General features: G+C 45.4%; 1 protein-coding gene across 2 annotated transcripts in view; it reads right to left on the reverse strand.

Annotated features, from left to right (window-relative positions):
* Positions 1–25,045, reverse strand: part of LOC106603990 (serine/threonine-protein kinase TAO1-B) — a 66,427-nt gene that overhangs the window by 25,381 nt on the left and 16,001 nt on the right. For both annotated transcript variants that reach the window (XM_045717428.1, XM_045717427.1), the window contains exons 2-12: positions 24,711–24,975; positions 24,336–24,407; positions 16,212–16,313; positions 15,304–15,349; positions 15,060–15,156; positions 14,504–14,617; positions 14,265–14,356; positions 6,186–6,279; positions 5,696–5,777; positions 5,426–5,593; positions 4,130–4,330 (exon numbers count right to left, since the gene is read on the reverse strand). In XM_045717428.1, coding sequence (XP_045573384.1) covers positions 4,130–4,330; positions 5,426–5,593; positions 5,696–5,777; positions 6,186–6,279; positions 14,265–14,356; positions 14,504–14,617; positions 15,060–15,156; positions 15,304–15,349; positions 16,212–16,313; positions 24,336–24,407; positions 24,711–24,842 — 1,200 coding nt within the window. In that variant the 5' untranslated portion in view covers positions 24,843–24,975. The remainder of the gene's footprint in view (positions 1–4,129; positions 4,331–5,425; positions 5,594–5,695; positions 5,778–6,185; positions 6,280–14,264; positions 14,357–14,503; positions 14,618–15,059; positions 15,157–15,303; positions 15,350–16,211; positions 16,314–24,335; positions 24,408–24,710; positions 24,976–25,045) is intronic.

The following is a 25,045-nucleotide window of genomic DNA, read 5'->3' on the forward strand; positions in this document are numbered from 1 at the left end:
ATCTTCTCAAGCTCTGTCAGGTTGGATGGGGAACGTCGCTGCACAGCTATTTTCAGGTCTCTCCAGAGATGTTCGATCGGGTTCAAGTCCGGGCTCTGGCTAGGCCACTCAAGGACTTTCAGAGACGTGTCTCGAAGCAACTCCATCGTTGTCTTGGCTGTGTGCTTAGTGTCGTTGTCCTGTTGGAAGGTGAACCTTCGCCCCAGTCTGAGGTCCTGAGCGCTCTGGAGCAGGTTTTCATCAAGGATCTCTCTGTACTTTTCTCCGTTCATCTCTGCCTCGATCCTGACTAGTCTCCCAGTCCCTGCCGAGGAAAACATCCCCACAGCATGATGCTGCCACCGCCGTGCTTCACCGTAGGGATGGTGCCAGGTTTCCTCCAGATGTGACACTTGACATTCAGGCCAAAGGGTTCAATCTTGGTTTCATCAGACCAGAGAATCTTGTTTCTCATGGTCTGAGAATCCTTTAGGTGCCTTTTGGCAAAGTCCAAGCAGGCTGTCATGTGCCTTTTACTGAGGAGTGGCTTCCGTCTGGCCACGAAACCATAAAGGCCTGATTGGTGGAGTGCTGCTGAGATGGTTGTCCTTCTGGAAGGTTCTCCCATCTCCACAGAGGAACTCTGGTGCTCCGTCAGAGTGACCATCGGGTTCTTGGTCACCTCCCAAACCAAGGCCCTTCTCCCCTGATTGCTCAGTTTTGCCAGGTGGCCAGCTCTAGGAAGAGTCTTGGTGGTTCTAAACTTCTTCCACTTAAGAATGATGGAGGCCACCGTGTTCTTGGGGACCTTCAACGCTGCAGACATTTTTTGATTGTGCCTCGACACAATCCTGTCTCTGAGCACTACGGAAAAGTATTTCGACCTCATGGCTTGGTTTTTGCTCTGACATGCACTGTCAACTGTGGGACCTTATATAGACAGGTATGTGCCTTTCCAAATCAAGTCCAATCAATTGAATTTCCCACAGTTTGACTCCAAGTTGTAGAAAGGATGATCAATGAAAACAGGATGCACCTCAGCTCTCATAGCAAAAGGTCTGAATACTTAGGTAAATAAGGTATCTGTTGTTTACATTTGCAAAAACATGTTTAAAAAAAATTGTTTTTGTTTTGTCATTATGGGGTATTGTGTGTAGATTGATGAGATAAAAAATGTATTTAATACATTTTAGAATAAAGCTGTAACGTAACAAAACGTGGGGAAATGGTCAGAATACCTTCCAAATGCACCGTATATACACTACCGTTCAAATGTTTGGGGTCACTTTTTGGTACTCGCAAAACACCAGTCTCAACATCAACAGTGAAGAGGCGACTCCTGGCCTTCTAGGCAAGAGTTGAAAACAAAAAGCCAGACTGGCCAATAAAAATAAAAAGATTCAGATGGGCAAAAGAACACAGACAGAGGAACTAGAAAGCCAGCATCACTGTTGACGATGAGACTAGAGGTCGACCGATTAATCGGCATGGCTGCTTAATTGGGGCCGATTTTAAGTGTTCATAACAATCTGTAATCGTCATTTTTGGACGCCGATTACGTTGCACTCCACGAGCAGACTGCGTGGCAGGCTGACCACCTGTTACGTGAGTGCAGCAAGGAGCCAAGGTAAGTTGCTAGCTAGCATTAAACCTATCTTATAAAAAACAATCAATCTTAACATAATCACTAGTTAAACTAGTAATATTACCAACCATGTGTAGTTATCTAGCTTGTCCTGCGTTGCATATAATCAATGTGGTGCCTGTTAATTTATCATTGAATCACAGCCTACTTCTCCAAACGGTGATGATTTAACAAGCGCATTCGCGAAAAAAGCACTGTCGTTGCACCAATGTGTACCTAACCATAAACATCAATACCTTTCTTAAAATCAATACACAAGTATCTTTTTTTAAACCTGCATATTTAGATAATATTGCCTGCTAACATGACTTTCTTTTAACTAGGGAAAATGTGTCACTTCTCTTGCGTTCTGTGGAACAGAGTCAGGGTATATGCAGCAGTTTGGGCCGCCTGGCTCATTGCTAACTGTGTGAAGACCATTTCTTCCTAACAAAGACCGTAATTAATTTGCCCGAATTTTACATAATTATGACATGTCATTCAAGGTTGTGCAATGTAACAGCAATATTTAGACTTGGGGTTGCCACTCGTTAGAATAAACGTTTTGTTTTCGAAATGATAGTTTCCGGATTTGAATTAATGACCTAAGGCTCGTATTTCTGTGTGTTTATTATATTAGAATTAAGTCTATGATTTGATAGAGCAGTCTGACTGAGCGGTGGTAGGCAGCGGCAGGCTCATAAGCATTCATTCAAACAGCACTTTCCTGCGTTTGCCAGCAGCTCTTCGCTGTGCTTCAAGCATTGTGCCGTTTATGACTTCAAGCCTATCAACTCCTGAGATTAGGCTGGCAATACTATAGTGTCTATAAGAACATCCAAAAGTCAAAAGTATATGAAATACAAAAATGGTATAGAGAGAAGTAGTCCCGTAACTACAACCTAAAACATCTTACCTGGGAATATTGAAAACTCATGTTAAAGGAACCACCAGCTTTCATATGTTCTGAGCAAGGAACTTAAACGTTAGCTTTCTACATGGCACATATTGCACTTTTACTTTCTTCTCCAACACTTTATTTTTGCATTATTTAAACCAAATTGAACATGTTTCATTATTTATTTGAGACTAAATTTATTTTATGTATTATATTAAGTTAAAATAAAAGTGTTCATTCAGTATTGTTGTAATTGTCATTATTACAAATATATATATAAAAATCAACCGATTAATCGGTAATCGGCTTTTTTTGGTCCTCCAATAATCATAATCGGTCGACCTCTAGTTGAGACCGGTGTTTTGTGGGTACTATTTAATGAAGCTGCCAGTTGAGGACTTGTGAGGTGTCTGTTTCTCAAACTAGACACTCTAATGTACTTGTCCTCTTGCTCAGTTGTGCACCGGGGCCTCCCACTCCTCTTTTTATTCTGGTTAGAGCCAGTTTGCGCTGTTCTGTGAAGGGAGTAGTACACAGCGTTGTACGAGATCTTCAGATTCTTGGCAATTTCTCGCATGGAATAGCCTTCATTTCTCAGAACAAGAATAGACTGACGAGTTTCAGAAGAAAGTTCTTTGTTTCTGGCCATTTTGAGCCTGTAATCGAACCCACAAATGCTGACGCTCCAGATACTCAACTAGTCTAAAGAAGGCCAGTTGTATTGCCTCTAATCAGGACACAGTTTTCAGCTGTGCTAACATAATTGTAAAAGGTTTTTTTAATGATCAATTAGCCCTTTTAAAGTGATAAACTTGGATTAGCTAACACAATGTGCCATTGGAACACAGGAGTGATGGTTGCTGATAATGGGCCTGTAGATATTCCATAAAAAAAATCAGCCATTTCCAGCTACAATAGTCATTTACAACATTAATAATGTCTACACTGTATTTCTGATCAATTTGATGTTATTTTAATGGACAAAAAAAAAAAAGTGCTTTTCTTTCAAAAACAAGGACATTTCTAAGTGACCCCAAACTTCTGAACAGCAGTGTTCTTTTTCTCTCCCCCCCCGTCTCGACATAAAAAAGATATATTTTTAAAACTGCAAAAAACACCTCTAAAACGATGAGTGATTTTCATTTGGGAAATCTGTTCCCAAGTATTCCCATAATAGAGAGACAGGTGGTTTGACACGATGATGTTTCAGCCAAACGTTCTCTCTCGTTGGGCTTTTTGTGGTCAACTACACCCCCCCCCCCCCCAAAATGTAATGTAATGTAATGTAATGTAATATAATATAATGTAATATAATATAATTGTCCAGCGGCTGAATCTAGTTGATGATCCCTGGTCTATGTGGCAGCCTGTAACTGTGTGTGTATAGAGGTGTGTGTGTATATAGCGGTGTGTGTGTGTGTGTGAGTATATAGTGGTGTGTGTGTGTGTGAGTATATAGTGGTGTGTGTGTGTGTGTGTGTGTGTGTGTGTGTGTGTGTGTGTGTATATAGTGGTGTGTGTGTGTATATAGCGGTGTGTGTGTGTGTGTGTGTGTGTGTGTATATAGCGGTGTGTGTGTGTATATAGCGGTGTGTGTGTGTGTGTGTGTGTGTATGTGGTAGACCCACCGGTTTGAGGTGTATAACAGAGCTGTTGGACATGACCGTGTGGTCTCCCTCCATCAGGTCCAGCTCGCTGCGGTCGTCCTGTGTTGCTTCGTTCAGACTGTTGACTGAGCTGCTCTGGGAGCTGATAGACATACTGGGGATGGACTGGTTACTGCCCACACTGTTCACTGTGTCTGTACGCCCTGCACCGTGCTCCACCTCCTAGACACGGAGAGAGAGAGACACACACACACACACACACACACACACACACACACACACACACACACACACACACACACACACACACACACACACACACACACACACACACACACACACAGAGAGAGAGACACACACACACAGAGAAAGAGATTGGTCAGATAGTGGAGGTAGCGTCATGATGCTGATCACACTACCCCCACTATGGAGACTACAAATCCACTGTGGTTAGAACTGATGGTACGGAGACTACAAATCCACTGTGGTTAGAACTGATGGTACGGAGACTACAAATCCACTGTGGTTAGAACTGATGGTACGGAGACTACAAATCCACTGTGGTTAGAACTGATGGTACGGAGACTACAAATCCACTGTGGTTAGAACTGATGGTACGGAGACTACAAATCCACTGTGGTTAGAACTGATGGTACGGAGACTACAAATCCACTGTGGTTAGAACTGATGGTACGGAGACTACAAATCCACTGTGGTTAGAACTGATGGTACGGAGACTACAAATCCACTGTGGTTAGAACTGATGGTACGGAGACTACAAATCCACTGTGGTTAGAACTGATGGTACGGAGACTACAAATCCACTGTGGTTAGAACTGATGGTACGGAGACTACAAATCCACTGTGGTTAGAACTGATGGTACGGAGACTACAAATCCACTGTGGTTAGAACTGATGGTACGGAGACTACAAATCCACTGTGGTTAGAACTGATGGTACGGAGACTACAAATCCACTGTGGTTAGAACTGATGGTACGGAGACTACAAATCCACTGTGGTTAGAACTGAGGGTACGGAGACTACAAATCCACTGTGGTTAGAACTGATGGTACGGAGACTACAAATCCACTGTGGTTAGAACTGATGGTACGGAGACTACAAATCCACTGTGGTTAGAACTGATGGTACGGAGACTACAAATCCACTGTGGTTAGAACTGATGGTACGGAGACTACAAATCCACTGTGGTTAGAACTGATGGTACGGAGACTACAAATCCACTGTGGTTAGAACTGATGGTACGGAGACTACAAATCCCAACTGGAACAGGACTCCCTCCCTGAACACACACACACCTCGTCTCCGTCCTGCGTCTCAGCCTGTGGTCCGTTGTGAGCTTCCTGGAACAGGATCTTCTTCATCTTACGGTACTGTAGGTTGTCCAGCTCTCGGACCGCCTCCTTGGTCCTCAGGATCAGATCCATCAGAACAGAGTCTGGACGCTCCCGCTGGACAAACACATGCTACAGGGGGAGGGGGAAAAAAAAGGAAGGAGAAAGGTGTTTAGGAGAGAGGATAGGTTATCTTGTTTAAGTCGACAATTTATTTTTTGAAAGTGTTCTCACGTTTAGTAGATCGTCAGAGTGGGGTCTATCCTGGGGGATTTTCTGAAGGCAAGAATCAACAAAGTTTCTAAAGTAATCCGTCCTGCGAACAGAGAGGCAGGAAACGAGGGAGGAGGAAAAGGGGGGGAGAGGGATCAGGAAATGAGGGAGGAGAGAGAGAGGGGGAGAGAGAGGGATCAGGAAACGAGGGAGGAGGGAAAGAGAGGGGGAGAGAGAGGGATCAGGAAACGAGGGAGGACGGAAAGGGGTAGAAAGAGGGATCAGGGGCAAGACAATTCAATTAAAGTAACAGTAAAATCCATCACCTATGATAGAAATGACAGCTAATGTGGTACAACGCTATCTACTTATGAAAAGATATTGGGCTGTGTGTGTCTCTGTCTGTCTGTCTGTGTGTGTCTGTGTGTGTGTGTGTGTGTGTGTGTGTGTGTGTGTGTGTGTGTGTGTGTGTGTGTGTGTGTGTGTGTGTGTCTCTCTGTGTAACACTCACCAGTCTCTGGACTGCAGTGTAGGGCTCTCATTCTGCGCTATGTGGTACAAGGCACTCATGGCATTCATATTAAACAGAGGAGGCTTCCTCTCCGCTGCACACAAGGAGACAGGAGTTACACACACACACACACACACACACGGGTTTCCGTTAGGACAACGTAACCGGGAAGATTTGAATGTACCAGACATCTATATGCATTCAGGTCCAAGAGTAGAAAGAGGCAGAAGGAAAGCTCTAACCTGGCGTAGCAAGGAATACTGGCCAAACGATTCCCATTTACGTGTCCTTAAATAAAAACAGCCTATAACAAATGACAAAAAAAACACTAGGCTTTTCCTTGAGTTTCAAATCTGAAAAACCTTATTACCCATTGTTTCCTTGGTTTTTAACATTCCCCAAATAACACAACTACGATCTCACGGGGGTTTGATCAGGACATCAGGACATCAAGCGCTACCATCTACTGGTAGATGGGTAAACATTTAAAAAGCAGACATTGAATATCCCTTTGAGCATGGTGAAGTTATTAATTACACTTTGGATGATGCATCAATACACGCCGTCACTACAAAGATAAAATGGGTCCTTCCCTAACTCAGTTGCCAGAGAGGAAGGAAACTGCTCAGAGATTTTACCATGAGGCCAATGGTGAGTTTAGTGCTAGGCATTTAGCGCTAATAATTCAGTCTCCACTGTTTTTTCAGGCGGCATCTGTAAGCGGCAGTATTGTCAAGAGGCGGTACTGTCATCGAAACAAAATATGTTCTGCAGAGTTATTAAACGAAGGAAAAGAGAGGAAGGCTCCACACCACTCTGTCACTTGAGTATCTTTGTTATTTTCTGATGATCTAATTTTTCTCTTTGGAAGCTTTGGCGAGTATGTGTGTGTGTTTTCTATACCTGTTCGCTCCTCTCCCTGAAGGCTTCACAGATACTTCAACCCCTTTGGCTGCAACCCTTAAATTTAGTGTACCCTGCAAGAACAACCCATGTGGAGTTCCCAGTGTATACTTTTTGGCCCTGACAGACATGGATCACCCCAAAGAACCACTGCTACTCCAGCTGCTCTCTCTTCATCGGATGTGTTCTCTCATCGACCAAGAGCATCTGGTCGTGATGGTGGCACACGGCTACTCATTTCTCTTAACTGGAGATCTCCTCTCTCACCTGTCCATCTCCTCATTTGAATTCCATGCTGTCACTGGTCCACTCAAGCTAAACATTGTCGCCATCTATCGCCCACCAAGTGCCCTTGGAGAGATTGACACCTTGATAAGCTAATTTCCCTGACGATGGCTCACCACTCATTGTACCGGGCGACTTTAACCTCCAGACGCCAGACTTCAATTCATTTCTTTGCACTCCTTTCCTCTTTTGCCCTCAGCCTTTCCACAAGGCATTCAATACGCTTGACCTCATCGTTACTAGAGGCTGTTCTCCTACTAATCTCACTGTAACCCCCCTCCACGTCTCTGTTCTCCTACTAATCTCACTGTAACCCCCCTCCAGGCCTCCCTCTCTTCCAGCCCTAACCACTCAGCCCCTACCCCTCCAGGTTTCCCTCTCTTCCAACCCTAACCACTCAGCCCCTACCCCTCCAGGTTTCCCTCTCTTCCAACCCTAACCACTCAGCCCCTACCCCTCCAGGTTTCCCTCTCTTCCAACCCTAACCACTCAGCCCCTACCCAGATGGTCATGTGGTGCCGTAATCTTCGCTCTCTCTCCACCACTACTCTCTCCTCTCATCCTTCTGATAAATCCTTCTTCCTCCAGTCTCCTGACGCTGCCTCTTTTCCACCCTACCCTACTCTCCTTCCTTCCTTCCTTCCTTCCTTCCTTCCTTCCTTCCTTCCTTCCTTCCTTCCTTCCTTCCTTCCTTCCTTCCACTCTCACTGTCCCCTTTCCTCCTGGCCAGCCTGTACTTCCCCTCTCGCTCCGTGGCGGAGTGACTCACTGCGTCCTAACAGAACAGGGCTTTGGGCAGCTGACCAGAAATGGAGGAAAATGAAACGTACGGAAGATATCATCCTTCTACTTCCTCCTCTCTACTTTCTCTTCCTCTGAATCTGCTGCTAAAGCCGCTTTCTATCACTCTAAATTTCAAGCTTCCGCCTCCAACCCTGGGAAACTCTTCTACCACTTTAACTTAATCCTCCACCTCTCTCCTCCCTCTCTGTGGATGACTGTCAACCACATTGAAAAAAGGTTGACAATATTTAAATCCACTGGTCGCCACTCACATAGAACTACCATACACCTTGCCTCTTTCTCTCCTCTCCTTGCGATGCCTGGCCACCCGATAACCTGCCCACTTGAACCCATCCCCACCTCCCTTCTCCAGACCACCTCTGGAAACCTTCTCCCATTCCTCATCAACTCATCCCTGACCACTGGCTGCCTCCCCTCTGACTTCAAGATGTCACGAGTCGCTCCCCTCCTCAAGAAACCCACACTCGACCACTTTGATGTCAAACTACAGACTGGTGTCCCTTCTTTCTTTTCAAAACACTTCAGCGTGCAGTCTGTGACTAACTCTCTCATTATCTCGCTCAGAACAATCTTCTTGACTCTAACCAGTCAGGCTTCAAGGAGGCTCGCTCAACTGAGACCGCTCTCCTTTGTGTCACCGAGGCTCTCCACTCTGCCAAAGCTGACTCTCTCTCCTCGGTTCACATTCTCCTAGATCTATCCGCTTGCATTCCGCTGCCTTCGACACTGTGAACCTCCTCTTCATGGTTGGGTGTCTCAGGCTCTGCACACTCCTGGATTGAATCCTACCTGGCAGGTCATTCCTACCAGGTGGCGTGGAGAGGATCTGTGTCTGCACCACGTACTCTCACTACTGGTGTCCCCCAGGGCTCGGTTCTAGGCCCGCTCTTCTTTTCGCCTTACACGAAGTCACTCAGCTCGGTCATATCCTCACATGGTCTCTCCTATCATTGCTATGCGGATGACACTCAACTACTCTTCTCCTTCCCCCCTTCTGACACCCAGGTGGCGACACAAATCTCTGCGTGCCTGGCAGACATCTCAGCTTGGACCTCAAGCTCAACACAATTGAGCTGCTCTTCCTCCCGGAAAAGTCCTGTCCGCTACAAGACCTCTCCATCACGGTTGACAACTCCAGTGTTCCCCACCCAGAATGCAAATAACCTTGGTGTGACCCTGGACAACACCTGGTTGTTCTCTGCAAACATCAAAGCAGTGACTCGTTACTGCAGGTTCATGCTCTACAGCATCCGTAGAGTACAACCTTTCCTCACACAGTACCACTCTCCATTATTTTCAAGTATAGTGGTGGCTGCATCATGTTATGGGTATGCTTGTCATCGGCAAGGACTGGGGAGTTTTTCAGGATAAAGAGAAACAGAATGGCGCTAAGCACAAGCAAAATCCTAGAGGAAAACCTGGTTCAGTCTGCTTTCTACCAGACACCGGGAGCTGAATTCACCTTTCAGCAGGACAATAACCTAAAACACAAGGCCAAATCTACACTGGAGTTGCTAAACAAGAAGACATTGAATGTTCCTGAGTGGCCGAGTTACAGATTTGACTTAAATCTACTTGAAAATGTATGGCAGGACCTGAAAATGGTTGTCTAGCAATGATCAACAACCAATTTGACAGAGCTTGAAGAATTTTAAGAAGAATGGGCAAATATTGTACAATCCAGATGTGTAAAGCTCTTAGAGACTTACCAAGAAAGACTCACAGCTGTAATTGCTGCCAAAGTACTGACTCAGGGGTATGAATACTCAGGCAAATGAGAAATGTTTGCATTTCATTTTTCAATAAATTTGCAAAAAAATGTATCTTAACATGTTTTCACTGTCATTATGAGGTATTGTGTGTAGGATGGGTAAGGGGGGGGGAAAAATATATTTAATCCATTTTGAATTCAGGCTGTAACACAACAATATGTGGAATAAGTCAAGGGGTGTGAATACTTTCTGAAGACAGTTTAATTCATTCTACTTCTATGGATTCCAACATCGAAAATAAGAAGCAGGACTAGCGTCCACTGTATGATGTTAATATTTAAAGGAAGAGAAACTTAGGCCCCGTAGAGCTAGAGAGAGAGCGAGAGCGAGAGCGAGAGCGAGAGAGAGAGCGAGAGCGAGAAAGAGAGAGAGAAAGAGAGAGAGAAAGAGAGAGAGAAAGAGAGAGAGAAAGAGAGCTAGAGAGAGAGAGCGAGAGAGAGAGCGAGAGCGAGAGAGAGAGCGAGAGAGAGAGCGAGCGCTAGAGAGCGAGAGAAGAGAGAGCGCTAGAGAGCGAGAGAAGAGAGCGCGCTAGAGAGCGAGAGAAGAGAGCGCGCTAGAGAGCGAGAGAAGAGAGAGCACTAGAGAGAGAGAGAAGAGAGAGCACTAGAGAGAGAGAGAAGAGAGCACTAGAGAGAGAGAGAAGAGAGAGCACTAGAGAGAGAGAGAAGAGAGAGCACTAGAGAGAGAGAGAAGAGAGAGCACTAGAGAGAGAGAGAAGAGAGAGCACTAGAGAGAGAGAGAAGAGAGAGCACTAGAGAGAGAGAAGAGAGAGCACTAGAGAGAGAGAGAAGAGAGAGCACTAGAGAGAGAGAGAAGAGAGAGCACTAGAGAGAGAGAGAAGAGAGAGCACTAGAGAGCGAGAGAAGAGAGAGCGCTAGAGAGCGAGAGAAGAGAGAGAGAGAAGAGAGAGCACTAGAGAGAGAGAGAAGAGAGAGCACTAGAGAGCGAGAGAAGAGAGAGAGAGAAGAGAGAGCACTAGAGAGAGAGAGAAGAGAGCACTAGAGAGAGAGAGAAGAGAGAGCGCTAGAGAGCGAGAGAAGAGAGAGCGCTAGAGAGCGAGAGAAGAGAGAGAGAGAAGAGAGAGCACTAGAGAGAGAGAGAAGAGAGCACTAGAGAGAGAGAGAAGAGAGAGCACTAGAGAGAGAGAGAAGAGAGAGCACTAGAGAGAGAGAGAAGAGAGAGCACTAGAGAGAGAGAGAAGAGAGAGCACTAGAGAGAGAGAGAAGAGAGAGCACTAGAGAGAGAGAGAAGAGAGAGCACTAGAGAGAGAGAAGAGAGAGCACTAGAGAGAGAGAAGAGAGAGCACTAGAGAGAGAGAGAAGAGAGAGCACTAGAGAGAGAGAGAAGAGAGAGCACTAGAGAGAGAGAGAAGAGAGAGCACTAGAGAGAGAGAAGAGAGAGCACTAGAGAGAGAGAGAAGAGAGAGCACTAGAGAGAGAGAGAAGAGAGAGCACTAGAGAGAGAGAGAAGAGAGAGCACTAGAGAGAGAGAGAAGAGAGAGCACTAGAGAGAGAGAGAAGAGAGAGCACTAGAGAGAGAGAAGAGAGAGCACTAGAGAGAGCGAGAACAGCGAACACTAGAGAGCGAGAACAGCGAGCACTAGAGCGAGAGAGAGAACAGCAAGAGCGAGAACAGCGAGAGCGAGAAAGAGAGCTAGCGAGAGAGAGAGAAAGAGAGCTAGCGAGAGAGAGAGCTAGCGAGAGAGCTAGCGAGAGAGAGAAAGAGAGAGCTAGCGAGAGAGAGAGAGAGAGAGAGAGCAGAGAGAGAGAGAAAGAGAGCTAGCGAGAGAGAGAGAAAGAGAGCTAGCGAGAGAGAGAAAGAGAGCTAGCGAGAGAGAGAGCTAGCGAGAGAGAGAGCTAGCGAGAGAGAGAGAGCTAGCGAGAGAGAGAGAGAGCTAGCGAGAGAGAGAGAGAGCTAGCGAGAGAGAGAGAGAGAGCTAGCGAGAGAGAGAGAGAGAGAGCTAGCGAGAGAGAGAGAGAGAGAGAGAGAGAGAGCTAGCGAGAGAGAGAGAGAGAGCTAGCGAGAGAGAGAGAGAGCTAGCGAGAGAGAGAGAGCTAGCGAGAGAGAGAGAGAGCTAGCGAGAGAGAGAGAGCTAGCGAGAGAGAGAGAGCTAGCGAGAGAGAGAGAGCTAGCGAGAGAGAGACAGAGAGAGAGCGAGATGCCGGTGGCATGCTTATAGCATTTCTTTATCCTTGTCAGATTGGCTACTGGCGTATGCTATACAGATATAAATGTACAGAAGGAGGCTAATTTTGTTCATTTCCAATCAGAATCTGTTTTTATAAAAGATGATCATTATATTGATAGATTATACGAGTACCTCTGGTAGGCCTAAAACATTCTTCCTCACCTCAAGTTCAACTGAGTCAGTTGGAGCGCTGGTGCACACAGCCTTCATACCATAGGCCTGCAGTAGCTAAAGCTTAAAGGGATACTTCAGGATTTTGGCAATAGGGCCTTTTATCTATTTCCCCTGAGTCAGATGAACTAGTGGATACTATTTTTATGTCTCTGTGTCCAGTATGAAGGAAGTTAGAGGTCGTTTCAAGAGCCAACGCTAACTAGCGTTATCGACCGTCAGTATGCCGAATAACCATAACACATTTAAACTGCCAATTACACTGTTAGTTTCCTTCAGTTGGTGTTAGCCTACATTATCATTCCATTTAATTCTATTGTTAGTTTCCTTCAGTTGGTGTTAGCCTACATTATCATTCCATTTAATTCTATTGTTAGTTTCCTTCAGTTGGTGTTAGCCTACATTATCATTCCATTTAATTCTATTGTTAGTTCCCTTCAGTTGGTATTAGCCTACATTATCATTCCATTTAATTCTATTGTTAGTTTCCTTCAGGTGGTGTTAGCCTACATTATCATTCCATTTAATTCTATTGTTAGTTTCCTTCAGGTGGTGTTAGCCTACATTATCATTCCATTTAATTCTATTGTTAGTTCCCTTCAGGTGGTGTTAGCCTACATTATCATTCCATTTAATTCTATTGTTAGTTCCCTTCAGTTGGTATTAGCCTACATTATCATTCCATTTAATTCTATTGTTTCATTTACCTTCATTTGCTTCCTCTGTAAACGCCATTCATTACGGCCGTGTGGTTGTTGCTGAGGATCACTAGTAACAGTTGATCATTATATATAAATATATATATATATTTGTTTTTAAAAAGACATGTAGGCTAATGAAATCATTATGGACTGGAGCGGAGACCAAGCAGTAACACAGTTTGAACCCAACGAATGGTGCAATACTTGACCGTGTCATCACCCAGTTCCGTGGTTGGTGCAGGCAATAGACGAGGGTATAGCTCACCATTGTACAGGATTGATAGTGGCCGTTTTCAGAATGAATCAAACCACTGGTTTCTTTTGTGCCGTAAAGGCTCTCCAAACTTGTTTTTTTTATGATTCATAAATACTTTCCTAACCCCCCCCCCCAAAAAAAAAAATCTACAAAATCTGACTTAAAGAAAATATATATCTACCAATTGGTGCTGAAAAATAAGAATATGCCTTAAGATGGCTTTCTTTTCATTGATCCCTAATGTTCTGAACCCATTTTTCTCCATATATTCTAGTGAGTCTATCGACAAAATTCTAACTAAAAAGAAGGTACACAGTATTTAAAAGGGGATGGCTTCAGGTTAAAAATGTTCCCAAAACTCTATTGAATAAAAACTCTGTGAGAAAATCTGTTGGCCAGCAAGTGGGAGGGTTTTCAAATTACATTTATTCAAAGCATGCAAAGTAGCCACACCTGCAGAGCGCGTTAGGCGACTGAATAAGGTAAGTCTGAATACCAAATACTGAGAAGTGCGTAGGAAAGGCGTGCGTAAATTTTTTTTTTTAAAAGGCGTACATTTCCTTGAGTCGGAATCGGGCCCGATTGGCATAGCCTACTAATTTTTCTCCAACTTTCGTTTTACTTCAATGAAAAAGGCCAACACTAACGTAGACCACGGATTCTCTCTCCCCACAGCAGCAGGCGCATGTAAGGCAGCGTACAAGGAGTGAGAGAACGGTGCTGATAATCGGGGTGTACGACAGGCAGCCTGATCACCAATTTGTTTTTCTCCCAGACAATTTGGCCCGGCTACAATTTTATTTAAAAAAAAAGAAAGATAATAAACAAATTAAATAAATTAAAAACATGACATTTAAAAAAATTAAATACAAAATCGTCTTTTCATTCATTTATTTTTTTGCCAAAAGCCGCCAACTACTGGTTAACGGAAACCCTAATACACACAGTATGTCACACATATAAACAATGGAAAACCCACCCACACACACACACCCTTACCTAGTTCTACACAGGTGATCCCAAGGGACCAGACGTCCACCTTTCCGTCATACTGGCCCTCGTCCATGGCCAAGATCACCTCTGGGGCCATCCTGCAGAGACGGGGGGGAGGGATCAATTACAATCATAATGGAACAGGTAGACCTTATAGAAGTATAGAATTAAAAAACGGTCATGTGGTCAAAGCTTGCCACCTGGTAGACCCCCCCCCATGACTGTCTGTCTCTGCTGTCCCTCACCAATATGGCGTCCCCACGAAGGAGTTAGCTGGGGAAGCGATGGAGGCGGAGCCAAAGTCAGCAAGCTTGACCTGCCCTGGCTCCGTCAGTAGGATGTTACCTGCTTTGATGTCTCTGGAGAGAGAGAGAGACAGCGAGAGAGAGAGAGACAGAGAGAGACAGAGAGAGACAGAGAGAGACAGAGAGAGAGAGAGAGAGAGACAGAGAGAGAGAGAGAGAGAGAGAGAGAGAGAGACAGAGAGAGAGAGACAGAGAGACAGAGAGAGAGAGACAGAGAGAGAGAGAGAGAGAGAGAGACAGAGAGAGAGACACAGAGAGAGAGACAGAGAGAGAGACACAGAGAGAGAGACACAGAGAGAGAGACACAGAGAGAGAGACACAGAGAGAGAGACACAGAGAGAGAGACACAGAGAGAGAGACACAGAGAGAGAGACAGAGAGACAGAGAGACAGACAGTGAGAGAGAGGCAGAGAGAGAGGCAGAGAGAGAGACAGAACCACTGGGTTAGTAGGTGTGATGTAATCAGCATGCTTCAAACTGTCAGGTAAACCCTCACCTGTGAATCATGTTGTGGGAGTGAAGGTAGGCCAAACCCTGCAAAGCACCATGGGTAATGGCAGCAATTTCCATTTCTTGAAGAGGCTTTTTATGAACTATAGGTGAGAGAATATTTCAGAAAACATTTGCTAAGAATTAAACAAGTTGAGCGTAACGCCATCAAAACACACAGTCTAAGTTGACGACTTGATGCAGTAGAATACATGTCAAATAGAACAGCTCCTTTAAAAAAAATGTCTTACCTTCTAGAACATCAGAGGCTGAACCCAGACAGTACTCCATCACTAACTGGACACACAGAGAGAACACAGAGAACAGAGAACACAGAGCACAGAGAACACAGAGCAGAGAGAACACAGAGAACACAGAGCAGAGAGAACACAGAGAACAGAGAACACAGAACAGAGAGAACACAGAGCACAGAGAACACAGAGCAGAGAGAACACACAGAACACAGAGAACACAGAGAACACAGAGCAGAGAGAACACAGAGAACACAGAGCAGAGAGAACACAGAGAACACAGAGCAGAGAGAACACAGAGAACAGAGAACACAGAGAACACAGAGCAGAGAGAACACAGAGAACACAGAGCAGAGAGAACACAGAACAGAGAGAACACAGAACAGAGAGAACACAGAACAGAGAGAACACAGAACAGAGAGAACACAGAACAGAGAGAACACAGAACAGAGAGAACACAGAACAGAGAGAACACAGAACAGAGAGAACACAGAACAGAGAGAACACAGAAAACACAGAGCAGAGAGAACACAGAGAACAGAGCAGAGAGAACACAGAGAACACAGAGCAGAGAGAACACAGAGAACAGAGCAGAGAGAACACAGAGACAGAGAGAACAGAGAACACAGAGAACACAGAGCAGAGAGAATACAGAGAACACAGAGACAGAGCAGAGAGAACACAGAGAACACAGAGCAGAGAGAACACAGAGAACACAGAGCAGAGAGAACACAGAGCAGAGAGAACACAGAGCAGAGAGAACACAGAGCAGAGAGACATTATGATAACAGAACATTAAGAGAAAGAGGCTAAGAAAGTGTGTGTGTGCTATTGTGTGTGTTCTAGGTAGTAGTCCTCCAAAGTCCAGTGTGTGTGTGTGTGTGTGTGTGTGTGTGTGTGTGTCTTACCCATGCTGTGTGTTCTCGTAGGTAGCAGCCCTTGTACTCTATACTGTTGGGATGTTGAATCCTCTGGAGAAACTTCACCTCTTTTATAATGTCCTGCCATTTCTGTGTGTGTGAGAGAGAATTAAGATGTTTTATTTAACTTTTTTTTTTTTAAAAGGGAACATATCTTTTTCCAATAATAATAATAATAATAATAAATCGTATAATACAATATGAACATGCACATTATACAAATATAGATATAAAAATGAAAACACAGTCATGGGAAGCACAAATAAATCATCACAAATCACCCAGAAAAACATTCCTCCACAAGTAAGTCCCCAATCAATGATTTAAATTGCCTGAACGGTACTCTGAACGGTACCACAACATCAAGACGAAATCTATTTTTGAATTTTGTTCCAGCAATACGGTGCACTCAAACTAAAAGCAGATTTACCTAGCTTAGTGTAGACATTAGGAACCTCAAGAAGTAACCAACCCTGTGAGCGGGTTAACCAACCCTGTGAGCGGGTTAACCAACCCTGTGACCGGGTTAACCAACCCTGTGAGCGGGTTAACCAACCCTGTGTCCGGGTTAACCAACCCTGTGAGCGGGTTAACCAACCCTGTGAGCGGGTTAACCAACTCAGGTTTCTATACTTCAACAGCAAAATTAGATATTTTTTTATTTAACTAGGCAAGTCAGTTAAGAACAAATTCTTATTTTACAATGACGGCCTACCCCGGCCAAACCCTACCCTAACTGGACGACGCTGGGCCAATTGTGCGCCGCCCTATGGGACTCCCGATCACGGTCGGTTGTGGTACAGCCCGGGATCGAACCAGGGTCTGTAGTGATGCATCTAGCACTGAGATGCAGTGCCTTAGACCGCTGCGCCACTCGGGGAGCCCCCGATAAGACGGAAGTTTATGAAGTAGGGCCTTGTAAACAAGGAGTAATGTGGAGATCTAGCGAAGCCTAGCCAACCTTCTGATACATGATGCAGTATCAAAACTGTCACCTGTAACAAAACTAAGGACACTATGGTAGATGGCATCCAAAAGGTTTAATAGTAGTAGCAGCTGCACTTTGATAAATAATATCACCATAATCAAGAACAGATAAAAAAGGTTGACTGAATAATCTGCTTCCTACTGCTTAGAGAAAGACACCATCTGTTTCTGTAGAAAAAAGACTACTTTAAAATCTTAGTTTCTTAGCCAGCTAATCTATATGTTAAATATGAAATCAATATCAATCCAAATGCATAAGTATTTATATACGGGAAGAAGTTCGATTGGAGAACCATCTAATGAGTGAACATGTAGTTCACATGAAACCTTCTTACAAGAGTTTGAAAACATGTATTTTGTTCTTCCCGTATTAAGCATACGTTTTAAAAAAGTCAGCAAAAGATTTCTGCATAGCTATAAAAATCTGACTGTAGTTTTGACACAGCCAAATCAACAGCATTCATAATAGTATCATCCACATATAGATAGCGTTTACAATTTGTAACAGATTGTTTTATATAAACATTATTGAGCAGTGAAGAGAACAGGTCCTAAAACGGACCCCTGTGGTACACCTTTATGTACTTCCGAGACATTCTGACTTATAACCCCGTCAATCTCACGACGGCCTGAGTTCTTTCACTAAGATGAAACCGTGAACGCGGGGGGTCAGAACCCAGGCCTATTGAAGACAACTTTAAAACTGCATGATCAACAGTATCAAAAGCTTTTGACAAGTCCACAAACAAAGCAGTACATTTTTATTTTAGGGTCTACATTTTTACATTTTAGTCATTTAGCAGAGGCTCTTATCCAGAGCGACTTACAGTAGTGAATGCATACATTTCATACATTTTTTTCTCCGTACTGGTCCCCCGTGGGAATCGAACCCACAACCCTGGCGTTACAAACACCATGCTCTACCAACTGGGCCACTAAAGCGTTAAAAATAAAGAGAGTTGCAGTCATATTATATATCACTGTGCCTTCTAAAGCATTGACAAGATCATTAACAACTATATATATTTTTTTGTGTAACGTAATTTCCGGACTATTGAGCGCACCTGAATATAAGCCGCACCCACTGAATTTAAAAAATATATATTATTTTGAACATAAATAAGCCGCACATGTCTATAAGCCGCAGGTGCCTACCGGTACATTGAAACAAATTAACTTTACACAGACTTTAACGAAACACGGCTTGTAACAAAAAATAAAAAATTAGCAGCAAACAGTAGCCTACCAAGAAAGTCATTGGTCACTATCTTCCTCCTCCTGTGCACTGAAACCACTGAAGTCATCTCCTTCGGTGTCGGAGTTGAATAGCCTCAGAATTGCTTCATCCGATATTGGATCGTTTTCATTGTCGCTCTCGTCACTGTTTGACCTTAACCCGTTCGGCAATTTCATTGGTCTAATGAAAGCTTCATGCCGCCAAAAAACTGAGCACGTCACAGAATGTGTTTTTTTGGAATAAAAAAATTTGAAAGCGGGAAAAATCCATATATTAGCCACGTCATTGTTTAAACCACAAGGTTCAAAGCGTGAGAAAAAAGTTGCGGCTTATAGTCCGGAATTTACGGTACCTTTATTTAACTTGGCAAGTCAGTTAAGAACAAATTCTTATTTTCAATGACATCCTAGGAACAGTAGGTTAACTGCCTTGTTCAGGGACAGAACGACAGATTTTGACCTTGTCAGCTCGGGGATTCGAACCAGCAACCTTTCGGTTACTAGTCCAACGCTCTAACCACTAGACTTCCTGCCCCCTCTACGCTCTAACCACTAGACTTCCTGCCCCCTCTACGCTCTAACCACTAGGCTACCTACCCCCTCTACACTCTAACCACGAGGCTACCTACCCCCCCTACACTCTAACCACTAGACTACCTGCCCCCTACACTCTAACCACTAGGCTACCTGCCCCCTACACTCTAACCACTAGGCTACCTACCCCCTCTACACTCTAACCACTAGGCTACCTGCCCCCCTTACACTATAACCACTAGACTACCTACCCCCCCTACACTCTAACCACTAGGCTACCTACCCCCTACACTCTAACCACTAGACTACCTGCCCCCTACACTCTAACCACTAGGCTACCTGCCCCCCTACACTCTAACCACTAGGCTACCTGCCCCCTACACTCTAACCACTAGGCTACCTGCACCCCCTACACTCTAACCACTAGACTACCTACCCCCCTACACTCTAACCACTAGAGTACCTACCCCCCTACACTCTAACCACTAGACTACCTACCCCCCTACACTCTAACCACTAGACTACCTACCCCCCTACACTCTAACCACTAGACTACCTGCCCCCCTACACTCTAACCACTAGGCTACCTACCCCCCCCTACACTCTAACCACTAGGCTACCCACCCCCCCTACACTCTAACCACTAGGCTACCTACCCCCCTACACTCTAACCACTAGGCTACCTACCCCCCCCTACACTCTAACCACTAGACTACCTACCCCCCCTACACTCTAACCACTAGACTACCTACCCCCTACACTCTAACCACTAGACTACCTGCCCCCTACACTCTAACCACTAGGCTACCTGCCCCCCTACACTCTAACCACTAGACTACCTACCCCCCTACACTCTAACCACTAGGCTACCTGCCCCCCCTACACTCTAACCACTAGACTACCTACCCCCCTACACTCTAACCACTAGACTACCCCCCCCCCTACACTCTAACCACTAGACTACCTACCCCCCCTACACTCTAACCACTAGACTACCTACCCCCCTACACTCTAACCACTAGACTACCTACCCCCCCTACACTCTAACCACTAGACTACCTACCCCCCCTACACTCTAACCACTAGACTACCTACCCCCCTACACTCTAACCACTAGACTACCTACCCCCCCTACACTCTAATCACTAGACTACCCCCCCCCTACACTCTAACCACTAGACTACCTACCCCCTACACTCTAACCACTAGACTACCTCCCCCTACACTCTAACCACTAGACTACCTACCCCCCTACACTCTAACCACTAGACTACCTACCCCCCCTACACTCTAACCACTAGACTACCTACCCCCCTACACTCTAACCACTAGACTACCTACCCCCTACACTCTAACCACTAGGCTACCTGCCCCCCTACACTCTAACCACTAGACTACCTACCCCCCTACACTCTAACCACTAGACTACCTACCCCCCCTACACTCTAACCACTAGACTACCTACCCCCCTACACTCTAACCACTAGACTACCTGCCCCCCTACACTCTAACCACTAGACTACCTACCCCCCCTACACTCTAACCACTAGGCTACCTGCCCCCCCTACACTCTAACCACTAGGCTACCTACCCCCCCTACACTCTAACCACTAGACTACCTACCCCCCTACACTCTAACCACTAGGCTACCCTACCCCCCTACACTCTAACCACTAGACTACCTACCCCCCTACACTCTAACCACTAGACTACCCCCCCCCTACACTCTAACCACTAGACTACCTACCCCCCTACACTCTAACCACTAGGCTACCTACCCCCCCTACACTCTAACCACTAGACTACCTACCCCCCTACACTCTAACCACTAGACTACCCCCCCTACACTCTAACCACTAGGCTACCTACCCCCCTACACTCTAACCACTAGACTACCTACCCCCCTACACTCTAATCACTAGACTACCCCCCTACACTCTAACCACTAGACTACCTCCCCCCTACACTCTAACCACTAGACTACCTACCCCCCCTACACTCTAACCACTAGACTACCTACCCCCCCTACACTCTAACCACTAGACTACCTACCCCCCTACACTCTAACCACTAGACTACCTCCCCCCTACACTCTAACCACTAGGCTACCTGCCCCCCTACACTCTAACCACTAGACTACCTACCCCCCCTACACTCTAACCACTAGACTACCTACCCCCCTACACTCTAACCACTAGACTACCTACCCCCCCTACACTCTAACCACTAGACTACCCCCCCCTACACTCTAACCACTAGGCTACCTACCCCCCCCTACACTCTAACCACTAGGCTACCTACCCCCCTACACTCTAACCACTAGACTACCTACCGCCCCCCTACACTCTAACCACTAGACTACCTACCCCCTACACTCTAACCACTAGGCTACCTACCCCCTACACTCTAACCACTAGACTACCTACCCCCCTACACTCTAACCACTAGACTACCCCCCCTACACTCTAACCACTAGACTACCTACCCCCCCTACACTCTAACCACTAGACTACCTACCCCCCTACACTCTAACCACTAGACTACCTACCCCCTACACTCTAACCACTAGGCTACCTACCCCCCCTACACTCTAACCACTAGACTACCTACCCCCCCTACACTCTAACCACTAGACTACCTACCCCCCCTACACTCTAACCACTAGACTACCTACCCCCCTACACTCTAACCACTAGACTACCTGCCCCCCTACACTCTAACCACTAGGCTACCTACCCCCCCCTACACTCTAACCACTAGGCTACCTGCCCCCCTACACTCTAACCACTAGGCTACCTACCCCCCCTACACTCTAACCACTAGGCTACCTACCCCCCCTACACTCTAACCACTAGGCTACCTACCCCCCCTACACTCTAACCACTAGACTACCTACCACCCCCTACACTCTAACCACTAGACTACCTCCACCCCCTACACTCTAACCACTAGACTACCTACCCCCCCTACACTCTAACCACTAGGCTACCTACCCCCCCTACACTCTAACCACTAGACTACCTGCCCCCCTACACTCTAACCACTAGACTACCCCCCTACACTCTAACCACTAGGCTACCTACCCCCCTACACTCTAACCACTAGACTACCTCCCCCCTACACTCTAACCACTAGACTACCTACCCCCCTACACTCTAACCACTAGACTACCTACCCCCCTACACTCTAACCACTAGGCTACCTACCCCCCTACACTCTAATCACTAGACTACCCCCCTACACTCTAACCACTAGGCTACCTGCCCCCCCTACACTCTAACCACTAGACTACCTACCCCCCCCTACACTCTAACCACTAGGCTACCTACCCCCCCCTACACTCTAACCACTAGACTACCTACCCCCTCTACACTCTAACCACTAGACTACCCCCCCCTACACTCTAACCACTAGGCTACCTACCCCCCCCTACACTCTAACCACTAGACTACCCCCCTACACTCTAACCACTAGGCTAGTGGTTTCTGTAATAGTACTATGACCAAACCTAATTGGTTTACATTCAAAATACATTTCTCAGATAAATTTTAAAAAATGCCAAAGTTGTACATTTACCAAGGATTCAATAATCTAAAACCATTTACCAAGGATTCAATAATCTAAAACCATTTACCAAGGATTCAATAATCTAAAACCATTTACCAAGGATTCAATAATCTAAAACCATTTACCAAGGATTCAATAATCTAAAACCATTTACCAAGGATTCAATAATCTAAAACCAGTTACCAAGGATTCAATAATCTAAAACCATTTACCAAGGATTCAATAATCTAAAACCATTTACCAAGGATTCAATAATCTAAAACCATTTACCAAGGATTCAATAATCTAAAACCATTTACCAAGGATTCAATAATCTAAAACCATTTACCAAGGATTCAATAATCTAAAACCATTTACCAAGGATTCAATAATCTAAAACCAGTTACCAAGGATTCAATAATCTAAAACCATTTACCAAGGATTCAATAATCTAAAACCATTTACCAAGGATTCAATAATCTAAAACCATTTACCAAGGATTCAATAATCTAAAACCATTTACCAAGGATTCAATAATCTAAAACCATTTACCAAGGATTCAATAATCTAAAACCATTTACCAAGGATTCAATAATCTAAAACCATTTACCAAGGATTCAATAATCTAAAACCATTTACCAAGGATTCAATAATCTAAAACCATTTACCAAGGATTCAATAATCTAAACCATTTACCAAGGATTCAATAATCTAAACCATTTACCAAGGATTCAATAATCTAAACCATTTACCAAGGATTCAATAATCTTAGCTTGACAAGGAAGCCTTGAAATGAGGTGATAATTATTGAGAAAGAAAGAAAATAAAGAGGGAATGAAGAGAGTAAAAGAGCAGGGGAGAAGGAGAGAGCAGAGAGAGAGAGCAGAGAGAGAGAGAGCAGAGAGAGAGAGAGAGCAGAGAGAGAGAGAGCAGAGAGAGAGAGAGCAGAGAGAGAGAGAGCAGAGAGAGAGAGAGCGAGAGAGAGAGAGAGAGCAGAGAGAGAGAGAGAGCAGAGAGAGAGAGAGCAGAGAGAGAGAGAGAGCAGAGAGAGAGAGAGCAGAGAGAGAGAGAGCAGAGAGAGAGAGCAGAGAGAGAGAGCAGATAGAGAGAGCAGATAGAGAGAGCAGATAGAGAGAGCAGATAGAGAGAGCAGATAGAGAGAGCAGAGAGAGAGAGCAGATAGAGAGAGCAGATAGAGAGAGCAGATAGAGAGAGCAGATAGAGAGAGCAGATAGAGAGAGCAGATAGAGAGAGCAGATAGAGAGAGCAGATAGAGAGAGCAGATAGAGAGAGCAGATAGAGAGAGCAGATAGAGAGAGCAGAGAGAGAGAGCAGATAGAGAGAGCAGAGAGAGAGAGCAGATAGAGAGAGCAGATAGAGAGAGCGAGTGAAAGAGGTGGAGACATTGGTTCTTTAAATCAACCCACATACCTGGGTAAATCAGAGTGAACACCTAGCCCGACCTAAAGAGAACATCATAGGTCTTCTTCAAAAACGTATGATCTCATACGTGGCATGTTCCGGTCTGTTCCTCGCTCTCCTGGGGGCGACTCTCATCGTACACAGATTAGGTCTTAATCCGATTACAGCTAATCTGACATTACGGGCAGAAGCAAGGCGATAGTGAGAGTGTGTGAGAGAGAGCCGTGGGGTGACCTTGGAGTGTGTGTTCAGCGCACACATTTGCATCTGAGTGTGTGTGTGCTTTAACTAAATCATTTCTGAAGTGTACTGAGACTTGTGTTTCTGTTGTCCCTGACCAAATAAAGGTAATAAATACAGTACATCATGTGTAGCAGTCCGTCTCACCTCGTTGGACTGCTTCCCACTATAAGACATCTTCTTGATGGCCACCACCTCTGTAGATCGTACATCCCGCGCCTTACACACACAGAACACAGGTGGAGAATTACAGGAGGCCTATTACAGGTGGGACAGGAGGCCTATTACAGGAGGCCTATTACAGGTGGGACAGGAGGCCTATTACAGGAGGCCTATTACAGGTGGGACAGGCGGCCTATTACAGGAGGACTATTACAGCACAGCGCCCCATTTTACCAAGGGCAGCTAGAGATAGACTTGAGCCTGCCCTGTTGTATCAATAAAGATGGAGTCTCCTTTGACAGGGCGAGGTCATTAAGGTGCAGAGAAGGTGTGTGTGTGTGTGTGTGTGTGTGTACATACAAAGTAGACTGCTCCGAAGCTGCCATGTCCTATCTCTCGGAGGTCAGAGAACAGTTTCTCTGGGTCTTCCTTGAAGAACAGCTCGGCTACCTCCGGGTCCTTTAGGCTGCCCGCCCGCACAGAGGAGGGCATGCTGGGTAATGTAGTCTGCTGTCTCCCGGCAGGGCTGGACCAGGGGACTATCTGGGCGTTGGAGCGCAGCTGCGTCTACGCCAGAGCAGTCGACGACTCATCTGCTGGAGTGGAGGGGCCGGAGCATGGGCACCTGGAGATATATAGATATATAGAGAGAGATAGAGATAGAGATATATATAGAGAGAGAGAGACTATATTGG

The sequence above is a fragment of the Salmo salar genome, chromosome ssa04 (genome assembly GCF_905237065.1).
Source record: "Salmo salar chromosome ssa04, Ssal_v3.1, whole genome shotgun sequence".
NCBI lineage: Eukaryota > Metazoa > Chordata > Actinopteri > Salmoniformes > Salmonidae > Salmo > Salmo salar.